General features: G+C 27.9%; 1 protein-coding gene across 1 annotated transcript; it reads right to left on the reverse strand.

Annotated features, from left to right (window-relative positions):
• Positions 1-14,510: 14,510 nt before the first annotated feature.
• On the reverse strand, positions 14,511-15,960 carry LOC115701544 (probable carboxylesterase 6). The gene has a single exon (XM_030629359.2). It carries the CDS (start codon positions 15,831-15,833, stop codon positions 14,772-14,774), a length of 1,062 nt encoding a protein of 353 aa, XP_030485219.2. The 5' UTR covers positions 15,834-15,960; the 3' UTR covers positions 14,511-14,771.
• Between the last annotated feature and the right edge of the window lie 1,029 nt (positions 15,961-16,989).

A 16,989-nucleotide genomic window follows, 5' to 3' on the forward strand; every position in this document is an offset into this window, starting at 1 on the left:
CCACATTAATTGTCAAAATATTTTGACAATTAATTCAGGAAATCTAGGGGTGCACACGGGTCGGGTTTTCGGGTTTTCGGGTGGTCGGGTCCGGGTTTTCGGGCTTCGGATCTTGGAAATGCACAACCGAACCCGGTTTTCGGGTGTTCGGGTGCGTCGGGTATCGGGTCGGACTTTTTCGGGTTGGGCGTAGTCGGGTTCGGGTCCTATGGGGCTGAGCCCGAATGTTTAATTTATGGGTTTTTATTTTGTTTAGGTGCTAACTCAACTCTGGTAGTAGTACTACATGACTACTTTCAATTCTAATAATGCACAAAATTTAGAGAAAAAGGTATATATATAGTTATAATAAGCTAGTTGTTATTTATTTATTTAAAGTTCCAGAAAAAAAAAAAAACTACTGCTACATACGTATTTTAGATATAGATTATTACAGAAATTACTATGAAGGTTATTATTTTTTAAAAAAGAAGATTGAGTTAGAACTTTTAAAGATTTGTAGCTAGTTCCATTACCAAGAATTGCTTTGTATTCCATTCAATTCAAATTCAAAATAACTACTTAGAGGAAACATCCAATAATACAGTGACAGTCTTCGACCATGCACGTTAGTATTAAAGCACGCTGAACTAAATATACACGTCTTCGACCATGCACACACGCTAGTAATAAAGCACGCCGAACCAACCAATAGTCTTTTTTTTTTATATAGAATATGAATAGTCTTTTTGTTTTCTGAATGTAATTAATAAATAATTAAGTATTATTAACTTTTTTTTTAAAAAAAAATAAATATGTTCGGGTTGCGGGTTCCAACCCGACCAAAAAAAAACTACTTATCTACACCCGAACCCGAAACCCATTTAGAGGCTTTTTCGGGTTGAACCCGACCCGACTACACGGGTTTTTTGGTGATCGATTTTTTCTGCAGCGGGTCGGGGCGGGTGGCCGGGTTTTTCGGGTTTGCGGGTCTAAATGTGCAGCCCTAAGGAAATCAAATCAGGTAATGAATATAGAAATCTGACCATATATAGAATATTACGTAATTGATTCTGTCCAGATTCAATGAATATAAAATATTCATTTATCAGAATCAATAATATTATTTTATTTCCTTAATTAGAAATATTCTAATATTCTCCCACTTGGTCAGCATTTAAACTAAAACATTCAAACCCAAATGTTCCTCATTATATAATAAACATCGAATCATAGCGACATGTCCTCATTATAAGTCGAGTATTATCTTCCATGTATTACGATATATTTATTATATAACAATGTACTTTATGTGGCAATGTACTTAAGTGAATAAACCCTAACCCTTATGTTTATTCAGGTCCTCTTACGATAATTTTCTCAGATGAAATTAAGGTGCACATAAATATGAGAAAATATCGAAATTAGAGTTTCATAAAATAATTTTTGGTTGTACAAATAAAAAAAACTGCATATGGGTTAACTGAATCCCATATTTACTTTATGATCCTTGAATTTGTGTTGCGGCATGCCTTTAGTCAAGGATCTATGCGATCACCCAATTCAGTTTGCGTGATTAATGACCACTTATCACGCATTTTTATAGCTAAATACTTAATGTCGATATGCTAGCTTCGACCAGTACTCTTAGAGTTATTAGCCATAAATATTGTAGCTGAATTTATCGCAAAATTTTCTTAATGGCCTAATGAACCGTAATTCGAACTCTAGGCCTACTATGAAACTCTATAATACATCATACGAGATGTATCCTCAAAACAATAAATGAATCTGACTTCTATAGTGGAAATAACAATCAAGATTCTCTACAATATAACTTACTGGTAATCTTAAGGACGTAATAAAATATTAATTTACGTGAATAAATACAACCAGTGAAGTATGTTAGAATCTAATTGGTTAACTATATTTCCAGATGGTCAATTCATCTTAAAATATGTATGAATATAATTTTTAGTATCTTAAAGATACCTCATCACTTTGTATGAAAAATAAAGTGGTCTTAACTTTAGTTATTCTGATACTACTTAACGATCCTGAAACAAATGTAATGCAAAGTCTTATTCAGACTCTTAGGCATACATTAGGCTTCTAAAATAGAAGCAAATGAATGTTCTTAATTTATTCTCACTTCAGATCATTTTTCAGATGCTGGTTCGAGTTGAATTTATCACACTTAAAGATAAAAGTTATATCTGATGAATAATACATAATTTTATTTAATCAGAGATATTGTGGCTACTCTCTAATTAATTAAAATTATATATATTATTTATATTCCTTATCTCAAAATAATAATTTAAGATATGAATAATTTCAACTTATATAGAAAACTTTTATCATCATTTGCAAGTAACATATTGTCGACGTATAAAACAAATATTACTCCCACTAACTTTCTGGTATATAATTATTTCCATAATTCTCTTTTCAAACCTAAAGGAAAAGATGATATAATACCAATTTGTGAGATGTTTGTTTTAATCTATAGGTAGACACTTTAAGCTTGCATATGTTCACCACTATTAGAGGAAAATCTTTATGGCAGTCTATATACCTTCTCCTCTAGTTCACTATTTGGAATTGATTAATGAATTAAAACAAGCAACAAATGCCAAGGTCTATAATAGAATCTTTTATAAAAACAATTAAGAATGTAAATCTCCTTTGTTATTGATTCTTAGTTCAAAATGAACTTCTTAGCAATGAATATTCTTTTATATCTTTATGTTTCTCAATGTTGCCTAATGAATATTATTGGTGAAAAAACCTATGCTTAATTAATGTTCTCCACCCCATTAGGCAACTTTACTAAAGATAAACTTTATTGCTATTTAAGATATTCATTTCTTCATTCATGGCATATTGTACTACAACTTCAATTCTTTATCATTCTATAATTTAATTTGTGTCTCAAATTAATATTGTAGTTGAACTCTTATTATACAAAAATGTGATCACTAGAATACATTGATCTTACTGTTCTAATAAGTCATCTTAAGGATGGACCAACAAACTCTTAAAAGAGCAAATGGTTCAATAGCATGTTATTTTAGAAATTGTAAGCAATTACTAAATAACATAACTTATTAGAATTTTACCAATGACTTGTATATTATTAATGATTAGTTATGAATTCTCAATAACCAGTAATCTTAAGGGTTGTTGTGAATCATAATTAATCTAACACTTGAGGTGGAAGTTTGAGAAAATATGAATGATCTTTCTCGGAAATTAGGTTCCTAGATTGATCACTCCCACTGATCAAGTCAATTCTTAATTCCACAATTCTAGTTTTGTGAGATGGATAATAAAATATGTAACCCTTAAACCTTATAGCTTTTCAAATGAAATATGCTCATTTATGGTTTAGGGCCCAGATCTTTTCTTTGACAATTGTACTCTAACTATATATGGGTATTTATAAAATGTGTACATGTCATCAAGTCGGTTTTCAACCTTATCACAACTCAAAATATGTTTGAGAAACAACTTTGGTTAGAACACGATTCGATATGTACACCCCATTGTTGAGTATCAATAGACAAAGATTTAGGAAAGATTGGAGTTTGCTATGTAGGCTCCACCCCATGTCCAAAAAATGCTTAGTTTCTTAAATCTGTTACACACTATAATTTAGGTGTACCAAGCATATGTATCGGGTAATGAACCCATGCTTTTAAAGAAACTTTGTAAATAGACTGGGAGTTTATCCATACTCACGAATTTTAATGTAGTATTCTCCATTTTATATTTGATCTCACTATCTTAATATGCAAAATGCACCATTTCTCTACTTAAGATTTAAATGTCTTTGAAACATATAAATCTATACTTTTGTAGAAAAATTATTTATGTGAGTAATCGTTAAAAAAGAGATGCAAAATTTGAGTCCATGTCTTCAAAATTAATTGACTTGTATGATTTCTAATATGATAGAATTCTAGTATGCACCGATTTTGACTTGTTGGAATACATATTCTTAATGAAATTCACACAAGTTCTAAATAAAGTTAGTAAAATCTAGTGTAATGAAGATCCCCACCATTTACTAACATTTATTCTATTTATGGAGATATGTTCCATAATTTTTGGTGCTATAATGTAGAAGAATTCTTATTAATAACACATTTCTTATTGTCAGATTGAACTTGCATATCTTTATGAGTGACATCATTTGTAGTAAAGACCTCTAAATGTGTCTAAATCAAGTTTCAATAGAATCTTGGAACATAAAGGTCTTTGCCAATTTTAAAACAAAGCCACTACTATATTGCTTGTTCCTTAAACTTCTAAATGTGAGAACTTATCTTGTCTGTGGATAAGATTTGCTCACAGTTACTGACTTTCTTAGGTTTATTTGTAAACCTTGCAAGAAATTATGAATGTGGAATAACAATCTAAAATAATCCACTATGTGTTAATAATCACATTAACTATATTAGAATGAATTCATACACAATAAATTAAAATTTATTGGTGATAATAAAGTGTGATTTATTTTTCTTAATTATACAGTAAAAACTGTACATTTTAGATTAAGTTATCAGAATAAATTTTTGGAAATTTCTACTGGTATGGAAGAAATTTATGAATAGTGATGTAATAAAATTACATATATAGTTTTGAGGTTTAAATGAATCATGTTTTTACCAATGAATAAACATGCTTACATATGAAATCTTATTAAACAAAAATTGCCTGTGGGCTAAATTTTTAATTTAATAAGATTAGATTTAGATGTAGATTATGATAGATTTACACAATTTATGAAAAACTTAAAGTTTAATATTTCTATCTCAATGAAAGGTATGAAACACTTAATTATTTATAAATGTTTCAAAATTTTATACTTTATGATAAAATTATTAAATTAAATCTACATAATTTCCTGTGGGATAAATTAAGAGAATTTAATTTAACATATTAATTATGTAAATATAATAAAATCCCTGTAGGGTAAGATTATTATGTTCACATAATTCATGTCCATTATGTGATCTTGATCCACTTAATGTATATAATTTTATATAATTAAGGATGCTGTGGCTACTCCCTAATTATTTAAAATTATGTGGTTCACTAGACACCAAAGTATAAACTGAAGATTAAAATTTTACTAAATCCAAAATTGCCTGTGGGCTAAATTTTAAATTTAATAAAATTAGATGAACTTTATGATAGATTTAATTAAACAATTAGTTTTGGAAAATGAAGGTTTATTATCTATCTTTAATTAAATTTGTGATAACACTATTAAATTAAATCCCCATAACTCCCTGTGGGGTAAATTAAGAGAATTTAATTTAACATATTATCCTAATTAATTATACAAATATAATAAAATCCCTGTGGGGTAAAATTATTATACCTATATAATTAATTACAAGTTATGTCCATTAAGGTGAATTTTAATTAATGTATAGTTTTATACAAATAAGGATGCTGTGGCTACTCCCTAATTATATAAAATTATATTTTCACTTTGACATTAGGTATTGGGCTCTACCTAAAAGTAATTTCGTTATTAACATAGTAGACAATCACTGAGATTAGTGCTCCTAGTGTGGTCGTCCGAAGATCATTAAAAACCGTTCTAGATATGAGCATTTGTCCCAAGTTCATGTTTTCTTATGTCAAACCACAAAATTACTTACATTTTATTCATATTTTATTCATTTTAGGAAGTTTTATGAATGTTTTATGAATAATTTTATGAGGTTTTATGAAACTTAATGTGCTAGATAAAATATTCAACCTATCTTAATGTTTGAACATTTCTAAATATATCTAGCACTATAAAAGGAATTTATGTATAGCATTTAAATCATACGAATCAAAATTAATTGTATTAAAAATAAATTTTCCAAATAAATACAAATTAAAACAATTATTGTATGATAATATATTAAATGCTTAATTCCATGATATGTAATTAATTATGCATTTATAACCATATAATATCTTAATTATTTGTACTAATAATTAATTTGTATAAATAAGGTAAATATACAAATTAGTACAATTAATTATATGAAATCAATTAAATGCAAAATTAAAGAATATACTTAATGGCAGATTATCAATTAATTTAATCAATAAATTACTTAATTGGTAAATAAATATAATAATTGCGCACTTAATTGTAGAATAATTAAATATTCACATTCTTAAAATATCACAATTATTGTAATTACATGTAAAAATAAAGCATGTAATTAATTTACCAAATTAAAAACTTTCCATAATAATTTATTACTAAATAACATATAATATATGAAGATATATGTTAAATAAGAATGGAAAGTTAAACAAATGTAATTTAATTGACTAAATCAACAAAAATAAGGAAATAAAATAAAATTCCAAAAATAAATCAAAGTAACAAAATTTCGGATTTTTCTTAAATTTTTCTTAATTTTCCTTTTTTTTTTTGAAAAACTGCCATGAAAAACAAGACCGATGACCAAAATTCATGAAACCAATTCCAAAATGATCTAAATGAATAAATTAAGAGATCCATATTGATTTCAAGCATCGAAAACAAGTAAAATGTAGACTTTAATTTCATAAAAAATTCTTTCGGGTCCGATCGTGTTCTTAAGAGAATTTTTTCAGTTTTCAGATGGGTTTTAAATCCTTTTCATTCATAAAATCAATCTAAAATATTATATGAATATAGTTTTGAATAGAGGATTTAAAATAAATACCGAAAATGAAAACGGAAAAATTATAGACCGAAAAATAAAACTTTCATGTATATATATACTCGTATACAATGTATATATACTGCATAAAATCATCATTAATGTATGAAACAGAGTATTACATACAATTTTATGCAACAAAAATATGAAAGCATTGAGTATTATACATAAACATATATACATGAAAATTATATGTATACACTATGAATAAGGATCGAAATACCTCCAGCCATTGATTCTTGAGCTTTAGTCCCACATAAGCTTTGATCTGCAAAGAAAACTGGTTGATGTGGGTAATCGGGCTTCCTCGCTCTCTCAACTCTCTTTAGATGGATTTTGCTGTTATGAACAGAATGAGTGAGGAGCTCGGGGACCGAGACCCTATATTTATAGGTGAGATACTCCATCAGTATCTGTGGCACATTAATTGTCAGAATATTTTGACAATTAATTCAGGAAATCAAATCAGGTAATGAATATAGAAATCTGACCATATATAGAATATTACGTAATTGATTCTGTCCAGATTCAATGAATATAAAATATTCATTTATCAGAATCAATAATATTATTTTATTTCCTTAATTAGAAATATTCTAATATTTATTTTATCAGGATCTAATTTACTACCATGTATGTTTGATTATTAACGTAATAATCTGACAACCTAAAATATGATTTACAAAATGTCAAATACATACATTCGAGTTTTGGAACCTTAAATTGGTTTTAGTGAAATAAAGTAACTCCTTCCACTAATTCACTCTAACTCTCGATTTCTTTTTTGTAGTAAGATATTGCCAAGTGATAACCCTGGTATACTTTGACTAGTGATTTGATCGTTCTTCTACACAACCTTCCATCAAGACGTAAGTATTATTCTGAGAGAGTTGAATGACTTGAATGACAAAGTCTCTCATCACTTTCTATTTATACACAACTCTTATTAGGTTTATGTTTAATTTTAGGGCCAAGATACAAAATGACCATAAATCTAACAATAAAGTTAATAAATGTCCATTTTTTAAAAAAATTAACAAAATGTTCATTCTGTTAAAAGTTTGATAATGAAATTACAATTATAACCTTGAATAATTAAGTGTTTGGTATAGTTATATTGCACAATAGTATATCGTTTTTATGTGCAATAATATATTAAAAAAAACTGAAAGGTAGTATATATATTTTTTCTTTTTGAAATAACTGAAAGGTAGTATATTAGTTTAAGATTGTAGTATATTATTTTAATGTGCTATGGTATATAATGAACGAAAGACAGAAATTAAAAAATATGGAATATTAGTTTAAGTTTGAGGTATAGTTATATTTCACTAGGAAATATTGTCTTTATGTTCATTAGTATATCATGAAGGAAAGAAAAAGAAAAAAAAATATGTGGAATATTAAATTAAGTTTTTGGTATATATATATTTTCCACTATACTGGTGGTATATTAATTTTTCACTATAATATTTATGCTTATGATTGCAGAATATAATTTTTATATGCTATTGTATATCGTGAAAAAAAAATCATTGAATAGTATATTAGTTTAAGTTTATGGTATATTTATATTGGTCTAAGGTATATCGTTTGTACGTGATATGTATATCGTGAAGGATAGAAAGGAAAAAAAAATTATTAAATATTAATTTAAGTATGAGGTATAGTTATATTTGACTGAGGTATATTGATTTTATGTTCATTGGTATTTCATGAAGGAAAGAACAAGAAAAAAAAAACTTGTGGAATATTAAATTAAGTTTTTTGTATAATTTTTTTTCACTATGCTGGTGGTATATTAATTTTTGACTATAGTATATCTGCTTATGATTGTGGTATAAGTTTTTGTATGCTACTGTATATTGTGGAAAACAATTCATTTAATAGTATATTAGTTTAAGTTTGTGATATATGTATATTGGTTTAAGGTATATTGTTTGTATATCATACGATATATTAATAAAAAACTAATTATATGCTTAAATAACATATTATAACCTTGAATAATTAAGTGTTTGGTATAGTTATTTTGCACAATAGTCTATCGTTTTTATGTGCACTAATATATTAAAAAAAACTGAAAGGTAGTATATATATATTTTTTGAAATAACTGAAAGGTAGTATATTAGTTTAAGATTGTAGTATATTATTTTAATGTGCTATGGTATATAATGAACGAAAGACTGAAATTAAAAAATATGGAATATTAGTTTAAGTTTGAGGTATAGTTATATTTCACTAGGAAATATTGTCTTTATGTTCATTAGTATATCATGAAGGAAAGAAAAAGAAAAAAGAACATAAGGAATATTAAATTAAGTTTTTGGTATATATATATTGTTATATTATTTTTAATATAATAATATGTAGATTAAAATGTGGTAATATATAATATTATGTGAATAATATATATTAAGTGTATGGTAAATAAATGTGTAACCTATGATTTTATAACCTACACTTTTGTAACCTACATGTTGTTACTTGAAGAGGAGTTACAATTTGTTGTCACTTGTAACTCATGTGTTGATCACACATTATTAGTGTAATAAAAGGGTTGTTACACAATTTGATGATATGATTCAAATGGTATGAAATATAGTTGTTACAAACTATATTAATACTCATTTATATGAGAGAAATAAGTGTTGTGTATTTTGAATTCTAAGTGATCACCTATACATTATAAAAGGAGGTCTTTGGTGCTCATTTGAGTGAGATGAAGTTTTCTATCAAGAAAGCACTTTGCTAGAAAACCCTAAAAGACTTGATAATTCCCAAAGCTATTTCCTAGAGAGTTCCCTTAGTGCTTAGAGATAGAGGGAAATAAGCTTTTGGACAAAGGTGTAATACCTTGTTCAAGTCATGGTGATCCCCACTAATCTACACTCAAGGTTGTGAGTGAGTGTTTATATATATATTATTCTCTTGTTATATATATACATATATTATATTACATGTGTTGTAATCTTCTCTTCTACATTTCATATATATATATATGTAATATATATAGTGTATATATATGTATTGTAACATATATTTAATCAATCTCTTATTTTAGTCCTTGTATTATTTTACAATAGAGTTGTAATAAATCTTGATTTTCTTCCATTGTTATAAAATCTCTAACAATCAAAAGCTTACTTCTTTTTCAATGGAAGAGGAGATAAATCAAGATTGTGAGAATACAAGGATAAGAGATTTTATGTGAAAGCCATTCATGGGTGAGCATGATGGTGAATATTATGTGATTTACTATTTTATATGATAGTAATATAATATATATATATATATGAGTTATATATATGTGATTATGTGTTTGTATCATATTAATAATATATAGTAGTATATAATATGATATTTAAATTTTATATCATGTTATTATATGTATATATGTGAGATATATAATATATAATATGTATGTATGAGTAATATATATTATATATATGTAGAGCATGTGATATAATATATATTAGTGAGATTAAATATGTAGAAATAATTACTTCTATGTATTTATGTGAGACATGCATATATAATATATGTATATATGTGTATATAATATATATCATGCATGTATATTAAAGTGTATGTATATGTTATATATGTGTGAGGTATGTAACATATATAGTTGTGTAATTAATGTATATATCATGTATATATGATATATATTATAGTATATATGTTATATATATATGAGATATGTAACATATGTATTTGTGAATTTAATATTGATATTATGTGTATGTTACACATATGAGATGTCATTTTGTAACATACATATTATATTAATGTATGAGTTATATAGTATGATAATAATGTTGATAGTAATAATATAATATTGTTTATTGCTATTGATGTGGAAATTATTATCATCTATTTTGTGAATAAAGAATATTTTAAATTCTTTTTTAATTTGGTAGTGAACATCTCACTTTATGAGATAATAAAAGATGGCTTTTGAGAAGTTACATCTTTTATTGAGTTATAAGAGATAATCATCTCATATTTGAGATAAGGAAAAATAGACTATGAGAGTTACACTTTTATTGGACTTGCATTGTCATAAGCAAGAACAAATGGATTAAAAGTGAATCCAAACTTGTGAAATGAGCCATAAATTGGAAGAACAATTTTGGACTCAAAAGTAAATGAATCAATGTGGATTCAAAAATAGTGAAAAGATAACAAAATTGGAGAAGCAATTTTGAATCTTAAATGATCAAAGTTGTGAACAAAATTGATGAGAATTTTGTTAACTTTGGTATAATTTTGGGCTAATCTCAATAAGGAGATAACCTTAAAATTATGAGTAAAAATAATCACATTATTTTATGAGTAGTAATGTGAGTTTGATATTTTAGTTTTGTTGAGAAAACTAAAAATGTCAAATGGTATTTTTAAAGTGGCCTTAAAGAGTCATTTGAAGAGGAAAATACACAAAAGTGATATTTTATATACACTTTATGGTAAAAATGTGGGGGTGAGCCACAAATTTAATCAAAATGTATTGAGACATTGTTGATTAATTTATTTGATTTTGAATTCAAATTCTAAATCAAATTTGGCTATGTGTATATGTAAAATTTTGACATATTTTGGTGTCAAAATTAAGTGAAAATAATTTCAAGAAGGAAATTAATTAAAAGAGTTATAGAGACAAAGTGGTCTTCTATATTTTTAAATCAAGATATTGTCTTGATAATGAAATGTGAAAGTGTGGGGGTGTATACTCTAATATGAGAAAGTTTAGACATACTTGGTGTCTAAAAATAAAATATGAGAATTTAGACATCTTTGGTGTCTAAATTGGTGTATTTTTGATATGCTTGGTATCAAAATTATTGAGAATTTGAGTTGAGTGAAAATTAATCTTTTATGATTGAATTTTCAAAGCTTAAGTACTTAAGGAGAAAAGTGGTCACAAAGTGAACACTATATTTTTTGGCATGCATGATTCACATGGAATCAATAGTGAGAGGTTATAACAAATCGCTTAATCTCCGTACAAGATTAAAGCATGAATTTTCGAGGGATGGGACCTAAACTCCCTTAGTGTTTCTCTCTTTGATGGTAACCTATCTTAACACTAGTAAACATCTAGTCTTAAGTTCAATAGGTAATAACAAGTCAATAGAGTGAATATGGTACTCAATTGTCCCACCTATGAATGAGTACATGTTGTGAAAATTGAGGGTTAAAATCGAAAGGTTTTTTAATGGAGCTTAATCTTAAGAAAACTCACTTAAGCTTAAGAAGTGTCTAAAGAGTGATGAGACACTAAAACTCCACCTATATGGATTAGAGGTGGTGCCGCCTCTTATGAGAATTGGGAGTTATTCTCTAGAGAGTCCATGAATTGGAATTTTGCACATGGCCATTAACGGTGCAAGAGCGAGACATGCGGTCTCAAGTGAGCATTAGCGAGGGTGTGTGTGTTATCACCGGTTTGTATTAAAGGAATAATGGTTCAATGCTACGGCAACCAAAATTTCATCAAACTTTGTGGTAATTACACTAAAATAAAATTCAAGTCGAAAGACATTTTATCTAATGCACCTGAGCAAGACTTCTTAAAAGTGTGTATTTAGTCAATCAAAGTGGGGGAATGTTATATTTTGATATAATATTTTGATTGATTAAATAAATGTTACAAGTGTGTTACAAGTGTGTCACACATTTTAATCTAGTGGGGGATTGTTATATTATTTTTAATATAATAATATGTAGATTAAAATGTGGTAATATATAATATTATGTGAATAATATATATTAAGTGTATGGTAAATAAATGTGTAACCTATGCTTTTATAACCTACACTTTTGTAACCTACATGTTGTTACTTGAAGAGGAGTTACAATTTGTTGTCACTTGTAACTCATGTGTTGATCACACATTATTAGTGTAATAAAAGGGTTGTTACACAATTTGATGATAGGATTCAAATGGTATGAAATATAGTTGTTACAAACTATATTAATACTCATTTATATGAGAGAAATAAGTGTTGTGTATTTTGAATTCTAAGTGATCACCTATACATTATAAAAGGAGGTCTTTGGTGCTCATTTGAGTGAGATGAAGTTTTCTATCAAGAAAGCACTTTGCTAGAAAACCCTAAAAGGCTTGATAATTCCCAAAGCTATTTCCTAGAGAGTTCCCTTAGTGCTTAGAGATAGGGGGAAATAAGCTTTTGGACAAAGGTGTAATACCTTGTTCAAGTCATGGTGATCCCCACTAATCTACACTCAAGGTTGTGAGTGAGTGTTTATATATATATTATTCTCTTGTTATATATATACATATATTATATTACATGTGTTGTAATCTTCTCTTCTACATTTCATATATATATATGTAATATATATAGTGTATATATATGTATTGTAACATATATTTAATCAATCTCTTATTTTAGTCCTTGTATTATTTTACAATAGAGTTGTAATAAATCTTGATTTTCTTCCATTGTTATAAAATCTCTAACATATATTTTCCACTATACTGGTGGTATATTAATTTTTCACTATAATATTTATGCTTATGATTGCAGAATATAATTTTTATATGCTATTGTATATCGTGAAACAAAAAATCATTTAATAGTAAATTAGTTTAAGTTTATGATATATTTATATTGGTCTAAGGTATATCGTTTGTACGTGATATGTATATCGTGAAGGATAGAAAGGAAAAAAAACTATTAAATATTAATTTAAGTATGAGGTATAGTTATATTTGACTGAGGTTTATTGATTTTATGTTCATTGGTATTTCATGAAGAAAAGAACAAGAAAAAAAAGCTTGTGGAATATTAAATTAAGTTTTCTGTATAATTTTTTTTTCACTATGCTGGTGGTATATTAATTTTTGATTATGGTATATCTGCTTATGATTGTGGTATAAGTTTTTGTATGCTATCGTATATTGTGGAAAACAATTCATTTAATAGTATATTAGTTTAAGGTTGGGATATATGTATATTGGTTTAAGGTATATTGTTTGTATATCATACGATATATTAATAAAAAAACTAATTATATGCTTAAATAACATATTAGACACCAACAACAACAGCAAAATCTAAAAGAACAAAACACATAATACCTTTTATATAATGAAAAAATAGTTGACAAAAATTTTAGTAGAGTGGTTTTGATCTATTGTTTTTCATAATTTCTATTAAAGGAATAAAACATATAATACCTTTTATACAATGAAAGATATTTTAGGTATTAAAAAGTAAAAAAGGACATTTGCTTTATTATTTTAAAAAAGGGACATTAACTATCTATAAAGTTAAAAATAGGGCCATTTACTTGCATTTCTCTTTAAAGATAGGGAATATACTCATTTAGTACCTTGTGTTTTTATGAAAAATATATTTGCTACCCTATGTTTTTAATAATACTTAATTGGTACTTCATATTTTTAAATTGTACATATTTGGTACCTTAAAATAAAATTTAATCAATACAATTTTATTAATTCAACCAAACAATTCTCAGTTATATGTAATCAAATAAATAAATTAGAATTTAGAATTCATAAAATTTTAGACTATTGATAGTATTGATTAAATTTTATTAAAAAAATTTGAATTTAGAGTACCAAATAAGTATAATTTTAAAATACAGGGTACCAAATAAGCATTATTAAAAATACAAGTACCAAACTTATATTTAGATAAAACACAGGATACCAAATGTGTAGACACCCTTAAATATATATAGAAGTAAATCTAACAGTTGGACATTTTTCCGCTATGTATTTATTTGATTAATTAAAAACAACAATAAAATTTTTCCTCAATTTACTAGTAATTTCATTAACCAAACATAAAATCAGGGTACGTACATGTCATTTTATATACAATAATGTCAATAAATTTATCTCTAAAGCACAACATATACACAACAAATTGGCATCTTCTTGTTATCTACAGAAGTGCAGCCGGGACATATTCTAGCTGCTAATTAATGATATTCTTTATATATATATATATGCAACAACAATAATAATAATAATAATAAATTTGTTTAAAATAATAATAATTAATTAATTAATATTTGTTAATGAAAGCTTTAATATGAGTCATCATTTCTTGAGTTCGAATCTGTGAGAGCTGAGATTTGTTGAGAATCTGAAAAGCATGACCAACTCCTCCGTACACCACATAATCAACCTTCATCTTCTTCCCCAAAGCCCCACAAAATTCCAGATTCCTATCTTTCAATATATCATCCTCTGAAACACACACCATCATACCCAAAACCTCATCATCATCATTACATGCTTTCTCAATCACCGACCCTTTCCCCAAAGGGTTGCACCAAGGGTGATCCCTAGTGGCCCCACCAGGCAGAGCCAATCTCCAATACGTATCCGAAGCCGCCAAGCTCAGAGCCGACCGCCGCCCCGCCGCCGCCGAGAATTTCTCTGACTCTGTCCTCGACTCGCCTCCGAAGAATGGCTGGACTAAGACACTGCCTTTAAACCTCAAAGGCTTGAGTCTCTTGGCTTCGGCGGAGTTAATTAGCCGAGTGGTTAAATTGTAGGCTATGTTGGCGCCGGCACTGTCCCCAACAAGGAAAATTTTTGAGAAGTCACATCTGGCTAAAACGCTGTCGTTTCTTGCTACGGCTTGTCGTTTCAGCCACGAGAGAGCTTTGAACCCATCTTCGTAAGCAGCTGGAAGAGGGTTTTCTGGAGCTAAACGGTAGTTTACGGACATGATTAGGCAGCTGAGTTGGGCTGATAATTTGGATAAGAAATCGTGGTAGCAGCTCCAAGCAGCCGAGCCGACGCAAAATCCACCTCCGTGAAAGTAAACAATCAATGGGATTTTGTCTTTCTGAGCCAAAATTGGAACATAAAAACGAGCCCAAACATTGGTGGACTTGTCAATGACCACGTCCGTAGAAATCACTGTTGCTGATCCCAGTTGATCGTGATCAGCCAATGAAGCAGTGACACATGGCACTACCTCTGGTCTTTCGACTTTTCCGTCTTTGTACACTCTAATAAGCCCTCCAATTTCTTCGATCACATCGTTGTTAATTAATTTTTGAGGCCCTTTGCTGGGATTTATGTGTACACTCTGGTTTAACACAACGGCACCCATTCTTTTCTCTAATGGTTCTCAGAAACAAAGGAATGGAGTAATATATAATAACTTGTGAGTTTTGAGTTGTGAATTGTGTGATATGTGGGTTTGTCTTAATTTGCTTTTGCTTTGCCAAACAATTTAGTGGGGTTTGGTTTCCTTATATAGGAGAACTTTGTGTATCACATAGCACCAATAATGATACAAAATTAACGACGAAAAATCAACCCATCATGTAGTGCCAAGTGGACAATGTGGGAAACTGCCAGATGTCTTTCACGTGTGTGTGAGAATCAGGCCATATTACATAGATAGATAGATAGATCTACGGACGTGGGGTTGCAATTTTATCAATAATTTTATGAATTCAACGTTCTTAGTCGTCTGCTGGCTTTTTATTTGTTTATTTATTTTTGTTTTGTTTTTGATGATACATCTTTAGCAGACCATATTCCTGAAAAAGTAAAGCATAGTCTAGTTTTCATACAGCTTTGGCCATGGGTGGGTAGTGGGTTGTTTTCCCTACTCACATTATAGTTGAATTGCGTATGTATATAATAATATTTGTTGATAGTTTATTAAATTAGTATAAAAACGCAACAAAAAAACATGACTTAATTTAGTGTGATCGATGAGAAAGTCGATCGCCTCATAATTTGACCTTAATCGATCATATTCACGAATAAGCTGATACAAGGAGCGGACCCATGTAGAGGTGAGGCGGGCGCCCCTGAAAAAAATAGGAAAAAGAAATATATATGCATTTTAGTTACTTACAATATATATTTATAAATAAAAGTGGTATATATGAAAGCTTTGGTATAATAGTAAATGAGTTCTAATCTTAATAAAATCATGTTTTACTTTAGTATTTACATTTTACTTTTTGAACCTCTACCAATAATACTTATATTTAATTTCTTAATTATTAAACCTAATATTTTTATGGTTATTTTTTTACTTTATACTATATTTAATACTAAAATATAAATTTGTATCAATTTTTAACATGTTATACAATGTAAAAAAAAACACTCCCTCACTTATATAAAAAACACGCCATGCAATTATGATTAAAGTTGATCACTTATCTCTCCACAGCCACCATACTTCATATCTAGTCCTTGTTATTATTAAATGACCAATTATCCTTTATCTAACAATTCATCAAATC

The sequence above is a fragment of the Cannabis sativa genome, chromosome 8 (genome assembly GCF_029168945.1).
Source record: "Cannabis sativa cultivar Pink pepper isolate KNU-18-1 chromosome 8, ASM2916894v1, whole genome shotgun sequence".
Classification (NCBI taxonomy): Eukaryota; Viridiplantae; Streptophyta; class Magnoliopsida; order Rosales; family Cannabaceae; genus Cannabis; species Cannabis sativa.